Source organism: Triplophysa rosa, linkage group LG8 (assembly GCF_024868665.1).
Source record: "Triplophysa rosa linkage group LG8, Trosa_1v2, whole genome shotgun sequence".
NCBI lineage: Eukaryota > Metazoa > Chordata > Actinopteri > Cypriniformes > Nemacheilidae > Triplophysa > Triplophysa rosa.
Genome location: NC_079897.1, coordinates 9,712,081 through 9,731,955, shown reverse-complemented (window position 1 = coordinate 9,731,955; position 19,875 = coordinate 9,712,081). Strand labels below are relative to the sequence as shown.

Genomic DNA, 19,875 nt, shown 5'->3' with positions numbered 1-19,875 from the left:
TATAAATAAATAAATGTATAAATAAATAAATATATAAACGAATAAATGTAATAATATGAAAATAAATAAAGGAATGAATGGTTTGATAAAACAAAATAATTCGTTTTAGCTATTATTGATCTTAGCTTTAACTTTTCTTTTCATTTTTTAAATTGATTTATTATTTTTTGTGTCCATTTTTAATTATTTTTAATTATTATTATTTTTTATTTTTAGATTATTTTATTTATCATTTCCTTTTATTTTTACATTTATTTATTTATACGTTTATTTATTTTTATATTTATTTATTATCGCATGTATTTATTTCCACTTTTATTTATTTATTCTTGTATTTATTCTTACTTTTCTGTGTCTTGTATGATAATTAGATGGGTTGGTCTTGCCTACTATTGGTTCAGCGTAGATTGAAGCGTTTGATCGATTACTCTTGACTTGTTTTGGACTAACGTCACGTCACTCACTGATCGTTTGCTTCGTGTATAACGTTAAGTAACTATGGCGGGCGCACAATTAGCTAGAGAGTTACAGCATTTAGCCAATGAAGTCGATAACCATGCATCAAATGACTGTGTGTCATTCAGATTAGATGCACTTATTGATGATTTATTACAGATTGACGGCGAGATAAATGACAAAGTTCTCCCTCGGTTGTTAGCCTCTTTGCAGCACATTCAAAGTCTGTGCGAGTCAGAGGGTGCTATGCTATGGTGGCGTTACAGTTCAACTGGTGAAAATCATAAAGCACAAAATGTAATAAGGTTTAACTACACAGATGATCTTGTAAACCGAAGTCGCAAGCTAACGCTTTGTCAAAGTGATAGTTATAAGCAGCCTTTCGGTTAGAAAAAGCGTAAAGATTTAATGTAACATGATGTAACATAATGTAAATGAATTGAGACATAGTGAACTTAAGTCACAAGTTAACACGGTAGTAATGAGCATCGTTCTTTCACTACAGGGGCCATCAAATGGAAACCATTCCTTCTAAAAAAGACGTGGTTACTAAACGGTACTCGTAAACTACATTCCATAAGAGATAAATAACACAGAGGTCACAAGTTAAAACGGGCATATTCCCTTGATTCATCCAGCTGCATATTGTTGTGTGACATCTTGATATTATTGCAAAGATCCGCAGCAGCTAGCATTGCGAAATAGCTTAGTGTGATTGTTACCGTAGTGACACGCTGCCTCGCTTTATTGTATGGGTACGAATCCCGTGTCAAATCGCTTTATTTATTTTTTCACCTCGCTTCAGCCGTTACGGGCGATCATACCAATAATTTGCAATCTTAACAAGAATGTCAAAATCATGTAACAAGAAAGTCTGTGTTTATTAGACATCTTAATATCAAGTCGTCTTGTGCTTTCAGAATCGACGAATCTGCTGAGGTCGTTCATGCACCTCTTTGGCAGAGGACCTGTAACCGGAACTTGGTCACCACCTTAGCACCCTCTGACTCGCACAGATTTTGAAGAACGTTGTCATTTATCTCGCCGTCAATCTGTAATAAATCATCAATAAACGCACCTAATCTAAATGACACACAGTCATTTGATGCATGGTTATCGACTTCATTGGCTAAATGCTGTAACTCTCTAGCTAATTGTGCGCCCGCCATAGTTACTTAACGTTATACACGAAGCAAACGATCAGTGAGTGACGTGACGTGACGTTAGTCCAAAACAAGTCAAGAGTAATCGATCAAACGCTTCAATCTATGCTGAACCAATAGTAGGCAAGACCAACCTGTTGTGATCCCAGTCACGTGGGTTCTCTTCCTGTCACTATGTCTGTTTGTTTTGTGTCTACGTTATTTACCCCACCTTCGTGTCTCCCTGTTAGGCTTTTCCCTCACCGGTTTCTCATCACCTCTTCACCCTGTTCACCTGTAGATGTTTCTGACCATCATTATCATCGCTTTCTCTAATTCCCCCGCCACCTGTGGCTTGTTAGGTTTTCCTATTTAGTCCCTCTTGTTCTCCTGTCTTGTGTCGGACCGTTTCAGTGAAAACTCTCTGATCAGAAACCTCTGCCATAGCGGCTTTTGTTTTCTTGTGCTTTATGCAACCCTGTCTTGTTATGTAGTCTTCGTAAGAATCCAGTATTACTCAGTGTCTTAGCTTAATTCTTGTTCATGTTTTTTCCCAGTTGTTTGGTCCTGTTTTATCTTTCTACTTCTTCCAGTTCCCGTTGGCGTCCCGGCTTGCTCCACTCTCCACCCGCTGACACCTCACCTATCCGCAGACGTTTGCCCTCAGGCGGAGCCTCTTCTGAGGTCCTGAGCCATCCTTCGGCTGGGCACCTTCTCTCTCGTCCCGAGAGTTTCTCCAGTCCTTACGCCTCTCCTGTGGTGGTCAACCATCTCTGCGGCGCAGCTCGTGCCTCACTGGAATTCCTGAGACATCTACGAACTGTTGCTTCCGTTTGCGCCTAAGGATTCTCTGAGGCTGTTACGAACTGAGTTATTGTCTCATTGGCCCTCTCTCTTGGACTAAAAAGTATTTCGTAGCCTACGCTCTGTGGTTGGTGTGTGTCTAAATAAACACTTTCATTTTTTCCCTGCAATTGAGTCGACTTACCTTGTGTATCATGACAGAACGGTCCGACCATCTACAAGACTCAGCAGGGACGGATCCTTTGAGAATGGCGTTACAGCAGCAAGGCGCCATGTTGGGGCACCAGGCCTCTCTTCTGAATGCTGCCACACAGGACGTCGAGGTACTCAACGCCCAGGTGGCGGAGCTGCTTCTCCAGGTTACTGATCTACGCCGCGCGGCCGCCAGCCCACAGATTCTCACTCACTCCCTCGAGCCGGAACCACACGCCAACAACCCACCACTCTATGATGGAGATTCTAGTTCATGTCGAGCATTTCTGTCGCAATGTGCCCTAGTATTCTCGCTCCAGCCTCGCCGCTATGCCACCGAGGAGGCAAGGGTGGCGTATGTGCTGACATTGCTCACTGGACAAGCACGCGAGTGGGGCGTGGCCGTTTGGGAGGCTCGCGCTCCCTGTTGTCAGTCCTTCGGGGCTTTCCGTGCTGAGATGTCGAGCCTTTTTGATCGTTCGGCTCGAGGAGATGAAGCGGCTGCTCAACTTTCACGTCTCTCTCAAGGAAGGAAGTCTACTACGGAGTATTCTATTCAGTTTCAAACGTTAGCGGCTGCGTGCGACTGGAACGAGGGGGCGTTACGGTCACGTTTTCTGGATGGGCTCAACAACGCCATTTCGGATGAGATCGCTACCCTGGATCCTCCTCGAGATTTGGAGGGTCTCACCAACATGTGTCTTAGGGTGGAGAGTCGTTTTAATGCCCGCCGCCGCCGACGTCCATCACCTTCATCTTGGCGGGTCCGGGATGCCAACACATCCCACACCTTGGGCAGTGCTCCATCGGAGGCTGAACCTATGCAGCTGGGTCGTTCACGTCTCTCTCCTGTTCAGAAGCAAGAACGCTTGTACATGGGATTATGCTTCTACTGTGGCAAGCCCGATCATCAAGCATTGCATTGTCCGTTAAAAGCTCGCGCCCACCCGTAGTACGGGAAGTTCGAGTGGGCGCCATCTCTGCATCCCTTCAGTCTTCCCGCACCCAGCTGCCGTTTCGTCTGACCTTCAATGGAGTCTCCCATACTGGCCAAGCCTTCTTGGACTCTGGCGCAGAAGGAAACTTCATTGATGTCACCATGGCTAGCAAATGGGGAATTCCAGCCATTCCCCTCTCTCATTCCATCTCAGTCTGGACGCTAGCGGGGCAGCCTTTCACCTCCATCACTCACGTCACTCCTCACGTAAGCCTTTTCCTTTCTGGTAACCATTGTGAGCGATTAAAGTTGTACATCCTCGATTCCCCAAATACTCCCATCATATTAGGGCATCCTTGGTTGTCTCAGCATAATCCTCACGTGGATTGGGTCACTAATTCTGTTTTAGCTTGGAGTTCTTCTTGTCTTGTGTCATGTCTTGGTCCTGCTCCTTCTCCTGTCTCTGTGTACCCTGTGTTTCAGGTTGAGGCTACCGATTTGGCCGGGGTCCCGGAGGAGTACCATGATCTTCGGTCCGTGTTCAGCAGGTCGCGAGCCACCTCCCTTCCTCCGCATCGCCCCTACGACTGTGCCATTGACCTCCTCCCAGGCACTTCTCCGCCCCGGGGTCGACTATTTTCCCTTTCTGCCCCTGAGAGGGAGGCCATGGACAAGTATATTTATGAATCCTTGCAAGCTGGGCTCATCCGCCATTCCTCTTCGCAGGCCGGTGCGGGTTTCTTCTTTGTACAAAAGAAGGATGGCTCCCTGCGGCCCTGTATAGATTATCGAGGTTTGAATGAGATTACGGTCAAGAATAAGTACCCCTTACCTCTCATGTCTTCTGCCTTTGAACTGTTACAGGGAGCTCGGGTCTTTACTAAACTAGACCTTCGTAACGCCTATCACCTGGTCCGCATTCGCGAAGGGGACGAGTGGAAGACGGCATTCAATACACCTTCGGGACATTACGAGTATTTGGTACTCCCTTTTGGATTGACCAATGCTCCTGCTGTCTTCCAGGGCCTTATTAATGATGTTTTGGGTGACATGCTTAATCGCTTTGTCTTTGTGTATCTGGACGACATTCTTATTTTTTCCCCATCTCTCCAGGAACACACTCGAAACGTTCGGGAGGTTCTCCAGCGACTGCTCGAAAATCAACTCTTTGTTAAGGCGGAGAAGTGCGAATTCCATGCCGATACTGTTTCGTTCCTTGGCCACATCATTTCTCCTAGGGGTATTGAACCAGACCCTGCTAAGATTAAGGCCGTCGCCGAATGGTCCACTCCCGACTCTCGTAAGGCCTTACAGCGGTTCCTGGGTTTCGCCAATTTCTACCGGCGATTTATCCGGGGATTCGGCCAGGTGGCTGCGCCGCTCACCGCATTGACCTCCATCAAGGTCCCGTTCAGATGGAATCCTCAAGCGCAGGTAGCCTTTGATAATCTTAAGTCCCGTTTTGTCTCTGCACCTGTGCTTTGTCTTCCAGATCCTGAACGGCAATTTATTGTTGAGGTCGATGCTTCCGATGTCGGGATAGGCGCGGTCTTATCTCAGCGCTCCGGCGGTGATGGTAAGGTGCACCCTTGTGCATTTTACTCTCATCGTCTCAGTCCTGCTGAACGGAACTACGATATCGGTAATCGAGAGTTGCTGGCGGTTCGTCTGGCCTTGGGAGAGTGGCGTCACTGGTTGGAGGGATCAGCGCAGCCCTTCTTGGTCTGGACGGATCATAAGAATCTGGAGTATGTCCGTTCAGCCAAGAGGTTGAGCTCGCGGCAGGCACGCTGGGCACTCTTCTTTGGACGGTTCAACTTCACCATCTAGTACCGGCCTGGGTCGAAGAATGTAAAACCCGATGAGCTCTCTCGCATGTTAGAGACTCCTGGGGAGGAACCTTCGGCCGATGCCATCCTACCCAAGAGAATGGTGGTCGGGGCCATTACCTGGGAGCTCGAGCGACGAGTAGTAGAGGCCGGTCGAGAGGTGCAAGTGCCGGAAGAGTGTCCGAAGGGCAGGATGTTAATGCAGGCTGCGCTGCGTCCTGACGTCCTTCAGTGGTGTCATTCGTCCAGGTTAACGGGCCATCCAGGGGTTCGGGGAACCTTGGCTTCCGTTCGGCAAAGGTTTTGGTGGCCTGCCTTCGCCGCCGACGTCAGACAGTTCGTGTTGGCTTGCCCAGTATGTGCTCAATGTAAGCCGTCCCACCGCCCACCGGCTGGTCTACTTCATCCTCTTCCCATCCCCTCCCGCCCTTGGTCACACATTGCTATGGACTTTGTTACTGGCCTTCCTCCGTCGGGTGGTAACACCGTCATCCTCACGGTGGTGGATCGCTTCTCCAAGGCGGTCCATTTTGTTCCCTTGCCCAAACTTCCCTCCGCCCGGGAGATGTCTCAACTGTTGGTGGACCACGTCTTCCGTCTCCACGGTCTCCCGGTTGACGTCGTGTCCGATAGGGGTCCTCAGTTCACCTCCCGGTTCTGGAAAGAGTTCTGCAGACAGATCGGGGCCTCCGTGAGTCTGTCTTCAGGTTTTCACCCCCAGTCCAATGGGCAGTGCGAGCGAGCCAACCAGGATCTCGAAAGGAGACTCCGCTGTCTGACGTCCCACAATCCCAGCTCCTGGAGCCAACAGCTCTCGTGGGTCGAGTACGCCCACAACTCTTCACCCGTCTCTTCGTCAGGTATGTCCCCATTCGAATGTTCGCTAGGTTATCAACCTCCCTTGTTTCCCTCGCAGGAACTCGATGCTGCGGTCCCTTCAGCTCTGGCATTCGTCCGGCGTTGCCGTCGCACCTGGACGAGAGCCAGAGAGGTTTTGGCCCGAACCTCAGAAAGGACCAAGGCAGAGGCCAATCGGCACCGGTCCTCTCACCCAGCCTACGTGTGTGGTCAACAAGTATGGCTCTCCACCAATGACCTGCCTCTCAGGGTGCCTTCTCGTAAACTAGCACCCAGGTTCATTGGGCCATACCGCATCACTAAGGTGGTGAATCCGGTGGCTGTTCGGCTCAAACTTCCCCCCAATCTTGGTCGAATTCACCCTGTTTTCCATGTTTCCAGGGTTAAGTCTGCTGTCACTTCCCCTCTCAACCCTGCCAGTAGCCGTCCCACTCCCCCTCCCCCTCGTTTGGTGGACGGTTCTCCTGCGTACACCGTCAGAAGATTGGTGGATGTACGCCGCCGTGGCAGGGGCTTTCAGTACTTAGTGGACTGGGAGGGTTATGGTACAGAGGAGAGGTGTTGGGTGCCGTCTCGCGACATCTTGGATAGGTCGTTGATCATGGACTTCAACCGGAGAAGAGGTGAGCCCCCTCCCTAGAGCCCGGTGGGCGCCGGTGGGGGGGAGGGTACTGTTGTGATCCCAGTCACGTGGGTTCTCTTCCTGTCACTATGTCTGTTTGTTTTGTGTCTACGTTATTTACCCCACCTTCGTGTCTCCCTGTTAGGCTTTTCCCTCACCGGTTTCTCATCACCTCTTCACCCTGTTCACCTGTAGATGTTTCCGACCATCATTATCATCGCTTTCTCTAATTCCCCCGCCACCTGTGGCTTGTTAGGTTTTCCTATTTAGTCCCTCTTGTTCTCCTGTCTTGTGTCGGACCGTTTCAGTGAAAACTCTCTGATCAGAAACCTCTGCCATAGCGGCTTTTGTTTTCTTGTGCTTTATGCAACCCTGTCTTGTTATGTAGTCTTCGTAAGAATCCAGTATTACTCAGTGTCTTAGCTTAATTCTTGTTCATGTTTTTTCCCAGTTGTTTGGTCCTGTTTTATCTTTCTACTTCTTCCAGTTCCCGTTGGCGTCCCGGCTTGCTCCACTCTCCACCCGCTGACACCTCACCCATCCGCAGACGTTTGCCCTCAGGCGGAGCCTCTTCTGAGGTCCTGAGCCATCCTTCGGCTGGGCACCTTCTCTCTCGTCCCGAGAGTTTCTCCAGTCCTTACGCCTCTCCTGTGGTGGTCAACCATCTCTGCGGCGCAGCTCGTGCCTCACTGGAATTCCTGAGACACCTATGAACTGTTGCTTCCGTTTGCGCCTTAGGATTCTCTGAGGCTGTTACGAACTGAGTTATTGTCTCATTGACCCTCTCTCTTGGACTAAAGAGTATTTCGTAGCCTACGCTCTGTGGTTGGTGTGTGTCTAAATAAACACTTTCATTTTTTCCCTGCAATTGAGTCTACTTACCTTGTGTACCATGACAGAACGGTCCGACCATCAACAAGACTCAGCAGGGACGGATCCTTTGAGAATGGCGTTACAGCAGCAAGGCGCCATGTTGGGGCACCAGGCCTCTCTTCTGAATGCCGCCACACAGGACGTCGAGGTACTCAACGCCCAGGTGGCGGAGCTGCTTCTCCAGGTTACTGATCTACGCCGCGCGGCCGCCAGCCCACAGATTCTCACTCACTCCCTCGAGCCGGAACCACACGCCAACAACCCACCACTCTATGATGGAGNTTATTTTGTTTTATCAAACCATTCATTCCTGTATTTATTTTCATATTATTACATTTATTCGTTTATATATTTATTTATTTATACATTCATTTATTTATAATTTTTGCAGGTTTAGTCCTCCATACTCTGAAGTAAGTACAGTAAACGCTGGAGATTAGAAACAGAAGTTCAATGATTACTGATTCAATGATAATGGATTGAGGAAGGTCACACTGACTTTCTATTTTAAGGATTAGAATACAGAATATAGGTAAATCTAAGTGCATGCATATTTCACGCATATGCATGATACCTCACAAGAATAATCAATTATGTCCAACGCATTTTAGATTGTTTATCACAGGTAACATTTATCTAATCTGGTTTCATGTACTGTGTTTTATGTTCTGTGTGACATCTAAAGACTAGTTTGAATGTAAGAGCAGAATCACAGGTGTCTTACACACAACACTCCAATAAATTATGGAGCGTTTGTGTCTTGTAATAGATTTAAAAATAATTTGTCAATCGTGTTAAAAAATTCCATTGGACAGTACACACGTGGGGGCAGCCAATCAGCTTTTGGCTCAGTTTTAGGACACACCCCCTCTCCCACACGTCATACGAAGTAAATGTAAGGCAGAATTTCATTGGACAGCAAGCAAGAAAGACCTACCGCCATTAAAACAGTAAAGTTATACCTTGCGCGCCATGGCAGAAGTTAATTTCGGACACTGCATATGTGAACAAGCATACAGACAAAAACCCAAATTAAAGCGTGGTCACACACCGAAGGAGTTGGGCAGCGCCATCTAGAATAGTGGTTCTCAACTCTGGCCAGAGAGATCCACTTTCCTATCGAGCTCAGCCCCAACCCTGATAAAAAGATCCATCGCGTATCACATTAAAGTACCGCAAGAGCGATTCAAGTGCAAACTGCTTTGTATGCTTTTGAATCGCTCTCGCGGCACTTTAATGTGATACGCCAAGCAACCTGCGAAGCCCCCTCGAACGCGTCTATTCCTGAAGGCTTTGAATAGCTTGTTCAGGTGTGTTTTATCAGGGTTATACCTTCGAATCGAACATAAAACGCTTCCATCCAGTGATGTCCACTTCGCAAGGCACTTACAGACTTTTTAAACAAACCTCTTAAGGTGGATAAGAGAAATATAAAAAATATGTGGAGCCGGCAACATTGGAGCGTCACAATATGTTCTGCCAAGACTGCCATGGTGCGCAAGGTATAACGTTACGTTCTTTCTTTCTTGCTGGCCAATGAAATTCCGCCTTACATTTACTTATGTATGATATGTGGGAGAGGGGGTGTATCCTAAAACTGAGCCGAAAGCTTATTGGCTGCCCCCACGTGTGTACTGTCCAATGGAATTTTTTAACTCGATTGACAAATGGATAACAAAAAGCATTTGGCAAAAAGACAAAGAAAAGCAATTGGCAAATAGAGAGAGAAAAGCATTGGGCAAATGCTTTTCAAAAAGCTGTTTTAAAAAAACAGTTTTAACTGTATCTATTTATTTATAAATGTAAAAACGATTTTTTAAATTTAACGTTTTATTGTTAAATTAAACTACATTTTAAAACACAAATTAAATAAACCTTTTTAAATAAGTCTAAAAATGATTTATTTGTTTACATTTTATGTTTTAATTATTACATTGATCAAATGATTCGTCATTTTATTTCTAATCGGCACTCCCGGTCCTCCATATTTTAAAGCAACTTCAAAGTAAAGTTCATTAAAGATATCATTAAGGGAATCGCATTGGTTATAACTGTAAACAAAGGCACAGTAAGTATGGATTACTGTTGCACATCTAGCATTAAGTATTTAATTAGTATACTGATTTTAATGTCTTTCACTATGAACACTGACAGTAAACTGTCATACCCTCAAAATAGTAGCATTCTAAAATAGTATGTTGGCTTCATATTAAATTGCTGGCAAGTGTAAAACAGATCGATCTTTAGTTCTTGTTTTTTTCTTTGACGTTGGGTTCATTTACTATTCATGTCCTTTTGTCTTTTTACTTCAGCCTGTTTATCTTATCTGTCATTTTATGGACATCTGTGGACCGTGTAGCATAACAGCACTTATATCAGACTCTTTGGATCTCAGACGCATTTCAGGAAAGTTCACAATGGCCTGTGTTTGGAAGATTATACTCCTCAACATTTTTATTGTCTATGGTGGATGCAAGGTTTTGACAGGTGTGTCTTCAAATGATTTAAAAATATGGCATGATCAAATGCAAAGTATATTTAACAAATACCATTTACTTGCATGAAACAAATCTATTTGTGTGGCAGAATTCTGACTTAGCAAGGATACTTAATTTTGGTATATCTCAAACTATCCAGCATTTTTTTATATTAAGATAAGGCTTACTAAAGATCATCTTTATCCAATCTGTATCTTTGGTAAGAGTCTATGTTTTTAAATAACAGAGCTGTTATAAGATCACTGTTAACCATGGCTTCGTGGGGATTTTTGATTATACCCAAGGTTTTTAGATTCATGTCGTAGATCGTGTGATGTCATGATCTTATAAGATTGCTGAAATCACACTGTAAATGATCTGTACCGGGCTTAAGTAGATATGTGGGCAGTATACGTAAAGATGGAGGTGAAATAAACACATTATGCAACGACTGCTAGTCTGCAACAGCAAACTGCTAGTGACAAGAGTTTTTTACAGTAGGATTATAATTAGAGTTGACAGAGTTTAAATGAACGAGGGGAAGAAACAAGAATGACAGAATGACTTCCACCATTTTGAACATTAGAAATCAACCAACCAATGTAAAAAAATGGGAATAACTCGCACATAAAATTAAAACCACAATTAGAAAAAGAAAACACTTGCCCAAGCTGTAAGCAACTGTACATATGTTTAACAGTTTTCTTTTTCACCTCAGGTCATTTTTGGCACATCACAGACCTCCACTGGGATCCCTCTTATGGTTTAGGGAGTGAGAACTCTGCATCTGTTTGTGCCTCTAGTGGAGACCGTCCAACCCCAAACGCAGGAAAATTTGGAGATTATCTATGTGATTCATCATGGGCTCTGATAAACTCATCAATACATGCCATGAAATATATTCTGTCTGACCCGGACTTCATTGTGTGGACTGGGTATGTGTGTCAAAAGTCTAATTTTAAGACAAAACTGAACTTGCGTCATAGAGACGGTTTCGGAGACAACAACCACAACATAAACAAAAGTTACTGCGCATGCGCGCGTTCGTAGACTGCCTTTGACTTCCGGTACATTTTTAATGCCTAGATTATTTCTGATAACAAGCATAAGAAACCGAAAAGAACCGTTACTTCAAATTTTTATTTTTAATTTAGACTGCCATACCAAGCTCAGCCGCTAGATGTCAATGTACCATACGGTTTCTTTAAATGCGACAAACTGTACAACATTCAACAAATTGTTTATTTAAAGGCGCAGTTCTTAATTAACAGCGGCCACTAGCGTTGTATTATAGTGATGGGAAGTTCAGATCATTTTACTGACTCGGACCTTTGAGTCTCGTTCAGCAAAATGAACAAATCTTTTTTCGAGTCATATCGTTCATTTCGTTCATTTTAGTTAAATATAATTAAAATGTTACATGTTACTTTCCTAACACATCTACTACTTATGCAAACGTTGATCACATTACAAACAATACAAAACTATAATGCTATAAGAAACAGAAAAGATTAATTCATTGTTTACCTGGGTCTTTAGTCTATGATTAACTCACCACACCTCTTATCTGACAAGTCCTCGGGTTTGACTCATTCGTTCACGACGTGACAGCTTCGTAAGCTAAACCAATGCAGTCAGAGCCGGAAAGAGAATTGATTAGTTCACCTCAAGAGTCTTCGGGTTTGAATCATTCGTTCATCACGTGACAGCGTCGTAAGCTAAACCAATGCAGTCAGAGCCGGAAAGAGAATTGATTAGTTCATCTCCCGAGTCTTCGGGTTTGAGTCGTTCGTTCATCAAGTGACAGCCCCCTACGCTTTTCCAATGCCGTCTGAGATGGAAAGAGAATTGATTAGTTCACCTCTCGAGTCTTCGGGTTCGAGTCGTTCGTTCATCACGTAACAGCCCCCTACGCTTTACCAATGCAGTCTGAGCCGGAAAGAGAATTGATTAGTTCACCTCCCGAGTCTTCGGTTTGAGTCGTTCATTCTTTTGTCACAGGACCCATAGAATGTTGCGCAATGCGCATGTGTGACTGGACGAATCACTCCCCGAGATGACTCGTTCTTCCCGAGTCACATTAAAGATTCGTTCAAAATGAACGAATCGTTCAAGAACGACCCATCACTATTGTATTATAGATCTGCCATGAATCGCTCAGTCCAAACACGACGGTGGCCACCACAGTACAAAAAGATGTCGGTTCTCATGTTGATGCAGGGAAGAGATTTTGCGGGCATTAGAAAGACTGTAGAAAGAGCGATGTCTTATGTATTACATAAAATAAACGGTTTGTGGATTTTAAGTTTAAAAAGAAGGCTAAAAGTCAGACAGGAGCTAGGACCTGTGTTAATATTATAAAGACTTTCCAGCAGAGACGCGTTAAGACCTGCGGTACTAAGGCTTTTAGCAGAATATCTATGGAGATACTTTCCAGCAGAGAGAGACGTTGGAGAGAAAGATCGTCTAAAAATCACCCTCGAGGTGGTTGCTTTGACTCAGCATGTGAGTAACATACTAGCATACCAAGATATGTTGTTGTAATATTAGCTGTGTGACGGAGCAGTTTTGAGCATCATTGTTTATGTGGAACCGCTTTAATATTGTACTCGTCCAGATACTGCAGAGAGAGAGTGAGAGCGCGTTTTACTTTTTTACTTAAACTTTCAGTTAATCCGCTGGTCACATGCGTTCCGAACCGGATTGCACAATCCATACAGATCACGGATCATCCCGTGATCTGTTTCACCACGATACCGCGGCGGAGAGGAAACGCACGTTGTAGAGTTGTTTGTCCGTTTAGGGCTGCTGTACAAAACATGGCGGCGAATTCAATGTATGTAGGGCCGCTCTGTATGTAGATATAAATAGCTTATTCTAAGGTATTACAAACATAATGGTTCATTACGTAAGGTATTTATACACCTCTGAATAAATAGTTTTGTATATTATATCGCATTTCCGTCAATAGATCAAACGCCGTATTGTTCCTTTAATAAAATGAATACAACAAAAATCAACAAATCGTTTATTTAATACAATTATTATACAATAAAATAATCATAAATTTATATTTCAAATTAAATTAAATAGTTAAATTATTAGACACTAGCCAAACACAGACCGGAAGATAACTGCAGTCTCGGCACGCACGTCCGATGAAATGGTCTAGTAGAAGTCCACTGCAAGATGAGTTTAGCAAAGCTGTGTTCAGTTTATTAATTGAACCCTTTCACCCCTGATTTTGAACTTTTAATCTGACATTCTGGTGTAAATTTTGAATGCACAAGACAGAAGCAGGAACAACATGCTCATAAGCCTATATGGGTGGCAGCTTTGCCTGACACAAATATGTGATTTTATATTATAGCTCAAGTGATAAATGTGACCTGACATTGCCTAGAAAACATGAAACTTGCCAACAACATGTAGACATGCACAACCAAAACCAGACAATGGCCACATGAGGGCTCTATACAGACAGTGGACCAATCAGATCATGACAGATAAAACAAGGGAACCAATTAGAACATGGAATAGGGAATTACATGACAAACTTGACAATGAATGTTTTCAAAATAAAAGACATGACATAAAAATGACATCTTTTATTCATAATTAACATATTAGGTTATTAACGACTATATGTTTTGATATTTAATTATTTGTTTGATTCATACATTTGTGTTGAATACCTAAGTATTCAGAATGAGTAGTTGTGTAAAAATGATTGACTGATGTGCAGGTCGGTAACCAGTGTGATCTAAACATTAGTCTTATCCTCCTTTCACAGGGACGATACACCTCATGTGCCAGATGAACATCTGGGTGAAGAATCCGTCCTGAGTATAATTGGCAACCTCACCCAGATCATAAAAGCTCTGTTTCCTAGTATGTGTTACCATTAGTGATGTATTGTACTGATACGGTTGTTTTGCTTTTTAATGAAATTCATTGTAGAATTGCATTTCTGTAGACACCAAAGTTTACTCTGCTCTGGGGAATCATGACTACCATCCAAAGAGTCAGATGCCCCCTGAACAAAACAACATTTATGAGCAAACCGCAAACCTGTGGCATGACTGGCTCCATCCTGCTTCTAAAGAAACCTTCAAAAGAGGTCATTATTCGCTATACAGTAAAATATAATTAATTAATATTATAGTAAATAGTATATGCAAAGAGCTGATTTGAAATGAAAACAAGATTTGTAACTTTTTAAATTGCTATGTGTTTGTGTGTATACTTCACAGGTGGATATTACACAGAAAAGCTGCTGAATCAAACTGGTTTGAGAGTTGTGGTGCTAAACACTAACCTCTATTACGATCAGAACAAACTTACAGAAAACATGAAAGACCCTGCAGACCAGTTCAGCTGGGCTGATCAAGTCCTTAGTGATGCCGCCAAAAACAATGAAAAGGTTCCCTTTTTTGTCTTGCAACATATAAAAGTTCAGTTTGGCTTATTTGTTTACACATTGCACCGTTAATGCACTTCCGTTTGTTCTTTCTTCCCAAGGTTTATCTTATCGGTCACGTGCCTCCTGGCTTTTTTGAAAAGAAGCGACATAAGCCATGGTTCAGGGAAGAGTTCAATAAGCGCTATATTGATCTTATCCAGAAGCATCATGCTGTTATACTTGGACAGTTCTTTGGTCACCATCACACTGACAGCTTCCGCATGTTTTACAGCCCAAACGGTACTTTCACTTTCAGTCCAAACTCAGACGTCATTCTGTCACATTTAGGCCCGGTTTCACAGACAAGGCTTAAGGCTAGTCCCATACTAAAATGAATGTGTGACCTGTCTTAACTGAATATAACTTGCCCAGAAATATTTTAAAATATATCAGTGCCATTGTTTTGTCTCAAGATGCACACCAGTATTTTTTATTTATTTATAAAAGCACCATACATATCTTAATTCAACTAAGGCTTAGTCCTGGTTTAAGCCTTAGAGCTTTTGTCAAGTCAACAGCATCACCATACACCATACTGAACATATTATTTTATTAGAGAGTTGGTCCTCCCTAAAAGCCTAGACTCTTCAGGAAAGGTTTTCAACTAGAAGTTGGAACATGGCTAACGGGATATAATTGCGTTGAGAACCAAGAATATTCAGTGAGGTCAGACATTTATGTTGAGCAATAAACATACAGTCAGTATTTCAGTTCATCCCAAAGGTGTTCGATAGCAAATGTGAGCCTTGCGCATGCCAGTCCAGACCTTTAAACCTTTTCTTTATCAAGCTCCCCTTGTCCACAGAAGTTTTTGGTATGAAGCAAAAACGTCTGCAAAAACATTCCACACAATTTCAATATTAAAGTCTCAGTGAAATTAAATATTACATTGCCTATTTTTTTCATGAAATATTCCAGCGTTTATTGTAAATAGTTTATCAATATGGTTCATTTGCTTTTTAAAATTCGTGTGCCCTCATAATCTTCAGTTAAAATCTGAAAATCCACTCTTGTCCTGTAGTGATGCTGCGTTCGAGACAACTCGGGTTTCGGATATTATGACCTATATCCGACTTCCGACCTCAATCCGCTCCAATCAATCACGTGTCACATTCCCATGTTCCGTAAAAAGACGAGCTGCTGGAGGCAGGCAGGGGGGACGGAACTACAGCACGAGCACACAATACATTATTGCATTATCCTTTCGTGTTGTTTACATTATGCATGTACGCGCCGACTGACTGACAAAACACATGGTTGCACGATAATTTATTGCAATACCACTAAATCCTATTGAAATCAAGCTGGCTGCGATATGCAATGTGTCAATATTTATTTTTAATGCGTAGCTGGTCCGTGAAGCACGGCTCTGGGATCAGTAGAAATGCTGCTCGATCTAAAAGCAGTGCGAGTTTGAGTGGCTTATAATGTGCATTTGAAGAAGCAACACCCGTCAAACATGATCATTATAAATATATTTTATTATCATAAAAATACCTAATGAGGCTTGAGTAACAGTGATAAAAAGATGTCTATAGACATTTCCTAGATTCTAGAACGTGTTATGGTCTTCTTCTGCAGTGCGTATTTGGAGTTTCCGCACGAGCGCGCCCTCTGGCTTTCGGATGCAGCAGCATTTTCCCGTACTTCACTCAAAAGCTGTGCATAAATCACATGATATTTATCGTCGGTTTATCGCGGCAGCCCTAGTTTAATTACGAAACAGGGATCCAGACTTATAAAAACTTTCCGAAACAAGTTGGGGTGCTAGGGGAGTGTATGAAGCACAGAAATACTACGTCATACGTCCAACTTGTTTTTTAACAAGTTGACCATGTTAAGCATGAGAAGCAAGCATGTTTAACAGTGTAAAGAAGTCAGAATGCATGAAATAGCATGTTACCCCATCTTTAAGGTCAGCAATACCCGAAATCCGAGTTGTCTCGACTATGACTATTCATCTTAAAGGTGTCATGAACTGGGCTTGTTTATTGTTTTATACTGTTGTACGACGTTTGTGTGGTTTTTACATTTAAAAACATCAAAATCCAAAGGTAATAGACAGTCGGTTTTAATGGGCGTGCCGCATTGAAGACTTGGAAGTAAACGCCCACTGCTATGATTGGATAGCAGTTTGAGTAGTAAACTTAGTTGGAGCCTTCTGTGAATTTGGTTAGAGATGTAACGTTAGGTTACACATTCGCCCTATTCGCACGGGATTAGTATTATCTGGGGACCTCGTGTGATTTATAAATTACCTCCCCACCACATCTGTATTTCATGTGGTGCATTCGCACGGGATAAAAGAAGCCTGTGATTTGACTCAAATTTACTGACTTCTTTCCCGGATGTGATGGCAAGGCTTTGCGTATAGTTTGTATAGCATATAGTTGTAAGGTGTTTAATGATATCCGTACCTGTCAGCATTTGAGACCCGTGATCGCGAACCCGACAGGAGATCACCGCGATCGCGGGTCTCAAATGTTACGAGAGTTTCCATGATAAATAAAAAAGACTCCCGGTAATTTATGGATGTTACCCGAAATAATACCAAAACACTTCAAAACAGCCTCCAGTATTTGCAAACAACCTTGAAAAATGATGAGCCCACCAAATCACAGAGATGCCGATTCGCAAGGGACTAATATTATCACAGGACGTGATCGGTGTTCGTCAAAATAGGGTAGGTAATTTGTGGGGGAATTTTTACTTTACAAATTACAGACATGGCCGATTCGCACAGGATTAAGATCACAGACAACCTCTGCAATTATTACAAATGACTAGAGGTCCCCAGGTAATACTAATCCCATGCGAATAGGGCTCTGGGCATATCAAGCGATCTCTAACAAAGCAATAGTGACGCATAGTACAAAAATGTTGTACTCACATAAGATTGCTGCGCCATTCCTATCGGATCCAATATTGACGGCACAGCACTGCTTTTTAATTTTAGTCTCTCCGCAAATCCAGCGGCGACCTGTGCCTTGTTCACAAAGGAATCCGCGGTAATGTTTTACCCACGTGAGCTGGAACGACTTTAAAAATAAACCTCAACCATGCATTACTAATGTCGGAATCCGAAGGAAGGTTATGCAGCGACTGTGTTCTTCCACAACCAGGCACTGACTGCACAATATTTTGCGATCTTTAACGGCATGTTTATGGCTTGCTCGCTCTATCTGATTCCGCGCAACTTGTGCTACTTCAGTACTGTCTTGCGTGAGTGGGCAGGGCTAGAGAAGTAGTCATTGATATTCTTCTGTGGAGGCGGTGTTCAAAGGTGCATTCCAGGACCTGGCGTTCCCTGGGCCTGGTGTCAATAACAGTTGTAATTTCAGTAACAAAGGCGTTTTCAGTTCTGACACTTACAGGATGTTTGCTTGAATACGATTCCCTCTTATATAACAAAAGCACAGGTTAAAATTGATGTCTTAATTCATCGCTCCTTTAAATGAGGTATGTGGCTTGGGCGGAGCATCCGTTAACTCCACCCTTCAACTGTCAGTCTGCTGCCAGTTCAATTTCAAAATGCAACAGCTGTTTTTATACATCCAATCAAATGGCAGAGAAAGACGAAATTCAGAAATGCGTCAAGATACAGAAGTGAAAACTATCGCATTCATTCGGTTCATGGAGACTTTAAGCTTAAAGGAATAAAGGGGCGCTCAGCCAAAGCCCTTATTTTAGATTTAGATTTAACTTTATTGTCATTACACATGTACAAGTACAAGGCAACGAAATGTGACCTCTGCATTTAACCCATCGTTAAGAACAAGTAGTGAACAAGTGTAGTGAACAAGTGGTGAACACACGTACCCCCGGAGCAGTGGGCAGCTATCACTGCAGCGCCCGGGTAGCAAGTAGGGGTAAGGTGCCTTGCTCAAGGGCACCTCAGTTGTTACCTGCCGGCCCTGGGAATCGAACCGGCAACCTTCTGGTCACGAGTCCGACTCTCTAACCATTAGGCCACAACTGCCCCCATCTATTTGATGTCTGCATTTTCATCTGCAAGACATCTCTCTGAGACGTCTGCTGTCAGATGTCATATAGACCTCTAGAAGATGTCTGTAAGATGTGTATGATTTAGAATGGATGTACAACAGCTCTTTCTAAGATGTTTAGCAGACATCCTACAGATGTACCTTTGCTATCTGGGTAAGGGAGTGTCCACATATTTTATGCGATAGTGTTCAAACGATATGGGTTATTATTGGTATATGCCGATAACGATATTGAGAAAGCAATGTGGGAAATTTGCCAAAATTACACAAATGTTATACAATTTTCAAATGTAACAATATTTCAAATATCAGATAACTAACTTAATATTTGCCATGGCAAATATTAGGATCTACATGGCGATATATAGATCCTCACTAATATGAAATGATTCTCACAAGTTGTTTGTAAAATCATTAACACCTTCTCCTGTCACAGTATCTCCAATAGGTGTAATGCTCCTGACCCCAGGAGTGACACCCTGGAAAACAACTCTGCCAGGCGTCGTGGATGGCGCAAATAATCCTGGCATTCGAGTGATTGAGTATGACACCAAAACTCTTTTGGTGAAGGTAAAGCAGATCCTCACATTTCAGTATTTCTTCTTAGACTGAAAATATTAAACATATGCCTTCTATTTACTAATATTTGCTATTTTTTGTGGTTTGTTTGCTCTGTTGAAATGTACAGGATGTCGTGACCTATTTCCTGAACCTGACTTTCGCAAATGTTGCACGGTCCCGTTGGGAGAAGGAGTACCGCCTGACAGAAGCATTTCGCGTGCCCGATGCCTCTCCTGCCTCAATGCACCATGTGATTGAGCGGATATCTAATGAGAAGTGTTATCTGCAGAAATATTATGAGTTCAACTCCGTCAGTTACGACCTCACAGATTGCAACAGTGACTGTCGAATCGATCATGTTTGCTCAATGCGGGAAGTTGATTTTAAGGACTATGAGAAATGTGTCTTAAAAGAGGGAACATCAGCAACTGGCCCAATGCTGTTTACTTTGATTCTATCTCTGGTGTTGAGCTTATTGTATGTTGGATGCTAACAGCTCATTGCTCAGAAAACTATAAAAAATGAAAGACAATTGTGTTAAGACTTGAGTAAAGAATTTTGTAAATCAGATTTTTCATCATAAATCAGAACAAATTTGCTTAATATTTATTTAGTGATCCATAAAAAGTGCAGTCTCAGTTCATTTTATTTCTAATTT

At 43.0% G+C, this 19,875-nt stretch overlaps 1 protein-coding gene across 1 annotated transcript; it reads left to right on the top strand.

Annotated features, from left to right (window-relative positions):
• The first annotated feature begins 9,680 nt into the window (after positions 1–9,680).
• smpdl3b (sphingomyelin phosphodiesterase acid like 3B) lies at positions 9,681–19,770 on the top strand. The gene is made up of 8 exons (XM_057341209.1): positions 9,681–10,200; positions 10,909–11,125; positions 13,984–14,081; positions 14,167–14,310; positions 14,444–14,613; positions 14,712–14,892; positions 19,093–19,226; positions 19,345–19,770. The coding sequence occupies exons 1-8, from the start codon at positions 10,050–10,052 to the stop codon at positions 19,708–19,710; spliced, it is 1,461 nt and encodes a 486-aa protein (XP_057197192.1). The 5' UTR covers positions 9,681–10,049; the 3' UTR covers positions 19,711–19,770.
• The last annotated feature ends 105 nt before the right edge of the window (positions 19,771–19,875 follow it).

Bases quoted from the DNA above. Each gene is read 5' to 3' on its own strand.
- smpdl3b (XM_057341209.1), top strand. From the start codon at position 10,050: ATGGACATCTGTGGACCGTGTAGCATAACAGCACTTATATCAGACTCT. The intron at 11,126-13,983 runs GTATGTGTGTCA...CTCCTTTCACAG, and splicing joins GACTTCATTGTGTGGACTGG to GGACGATACACCTCATGTGC. The intron at 14,614-14,711 runs GTTCCCTTTTTT...TTTCTTCCCAAG, and splicing joins CCGCCAAAAACAATGAAAAG to GTTTATCTTATCGGTCACGT.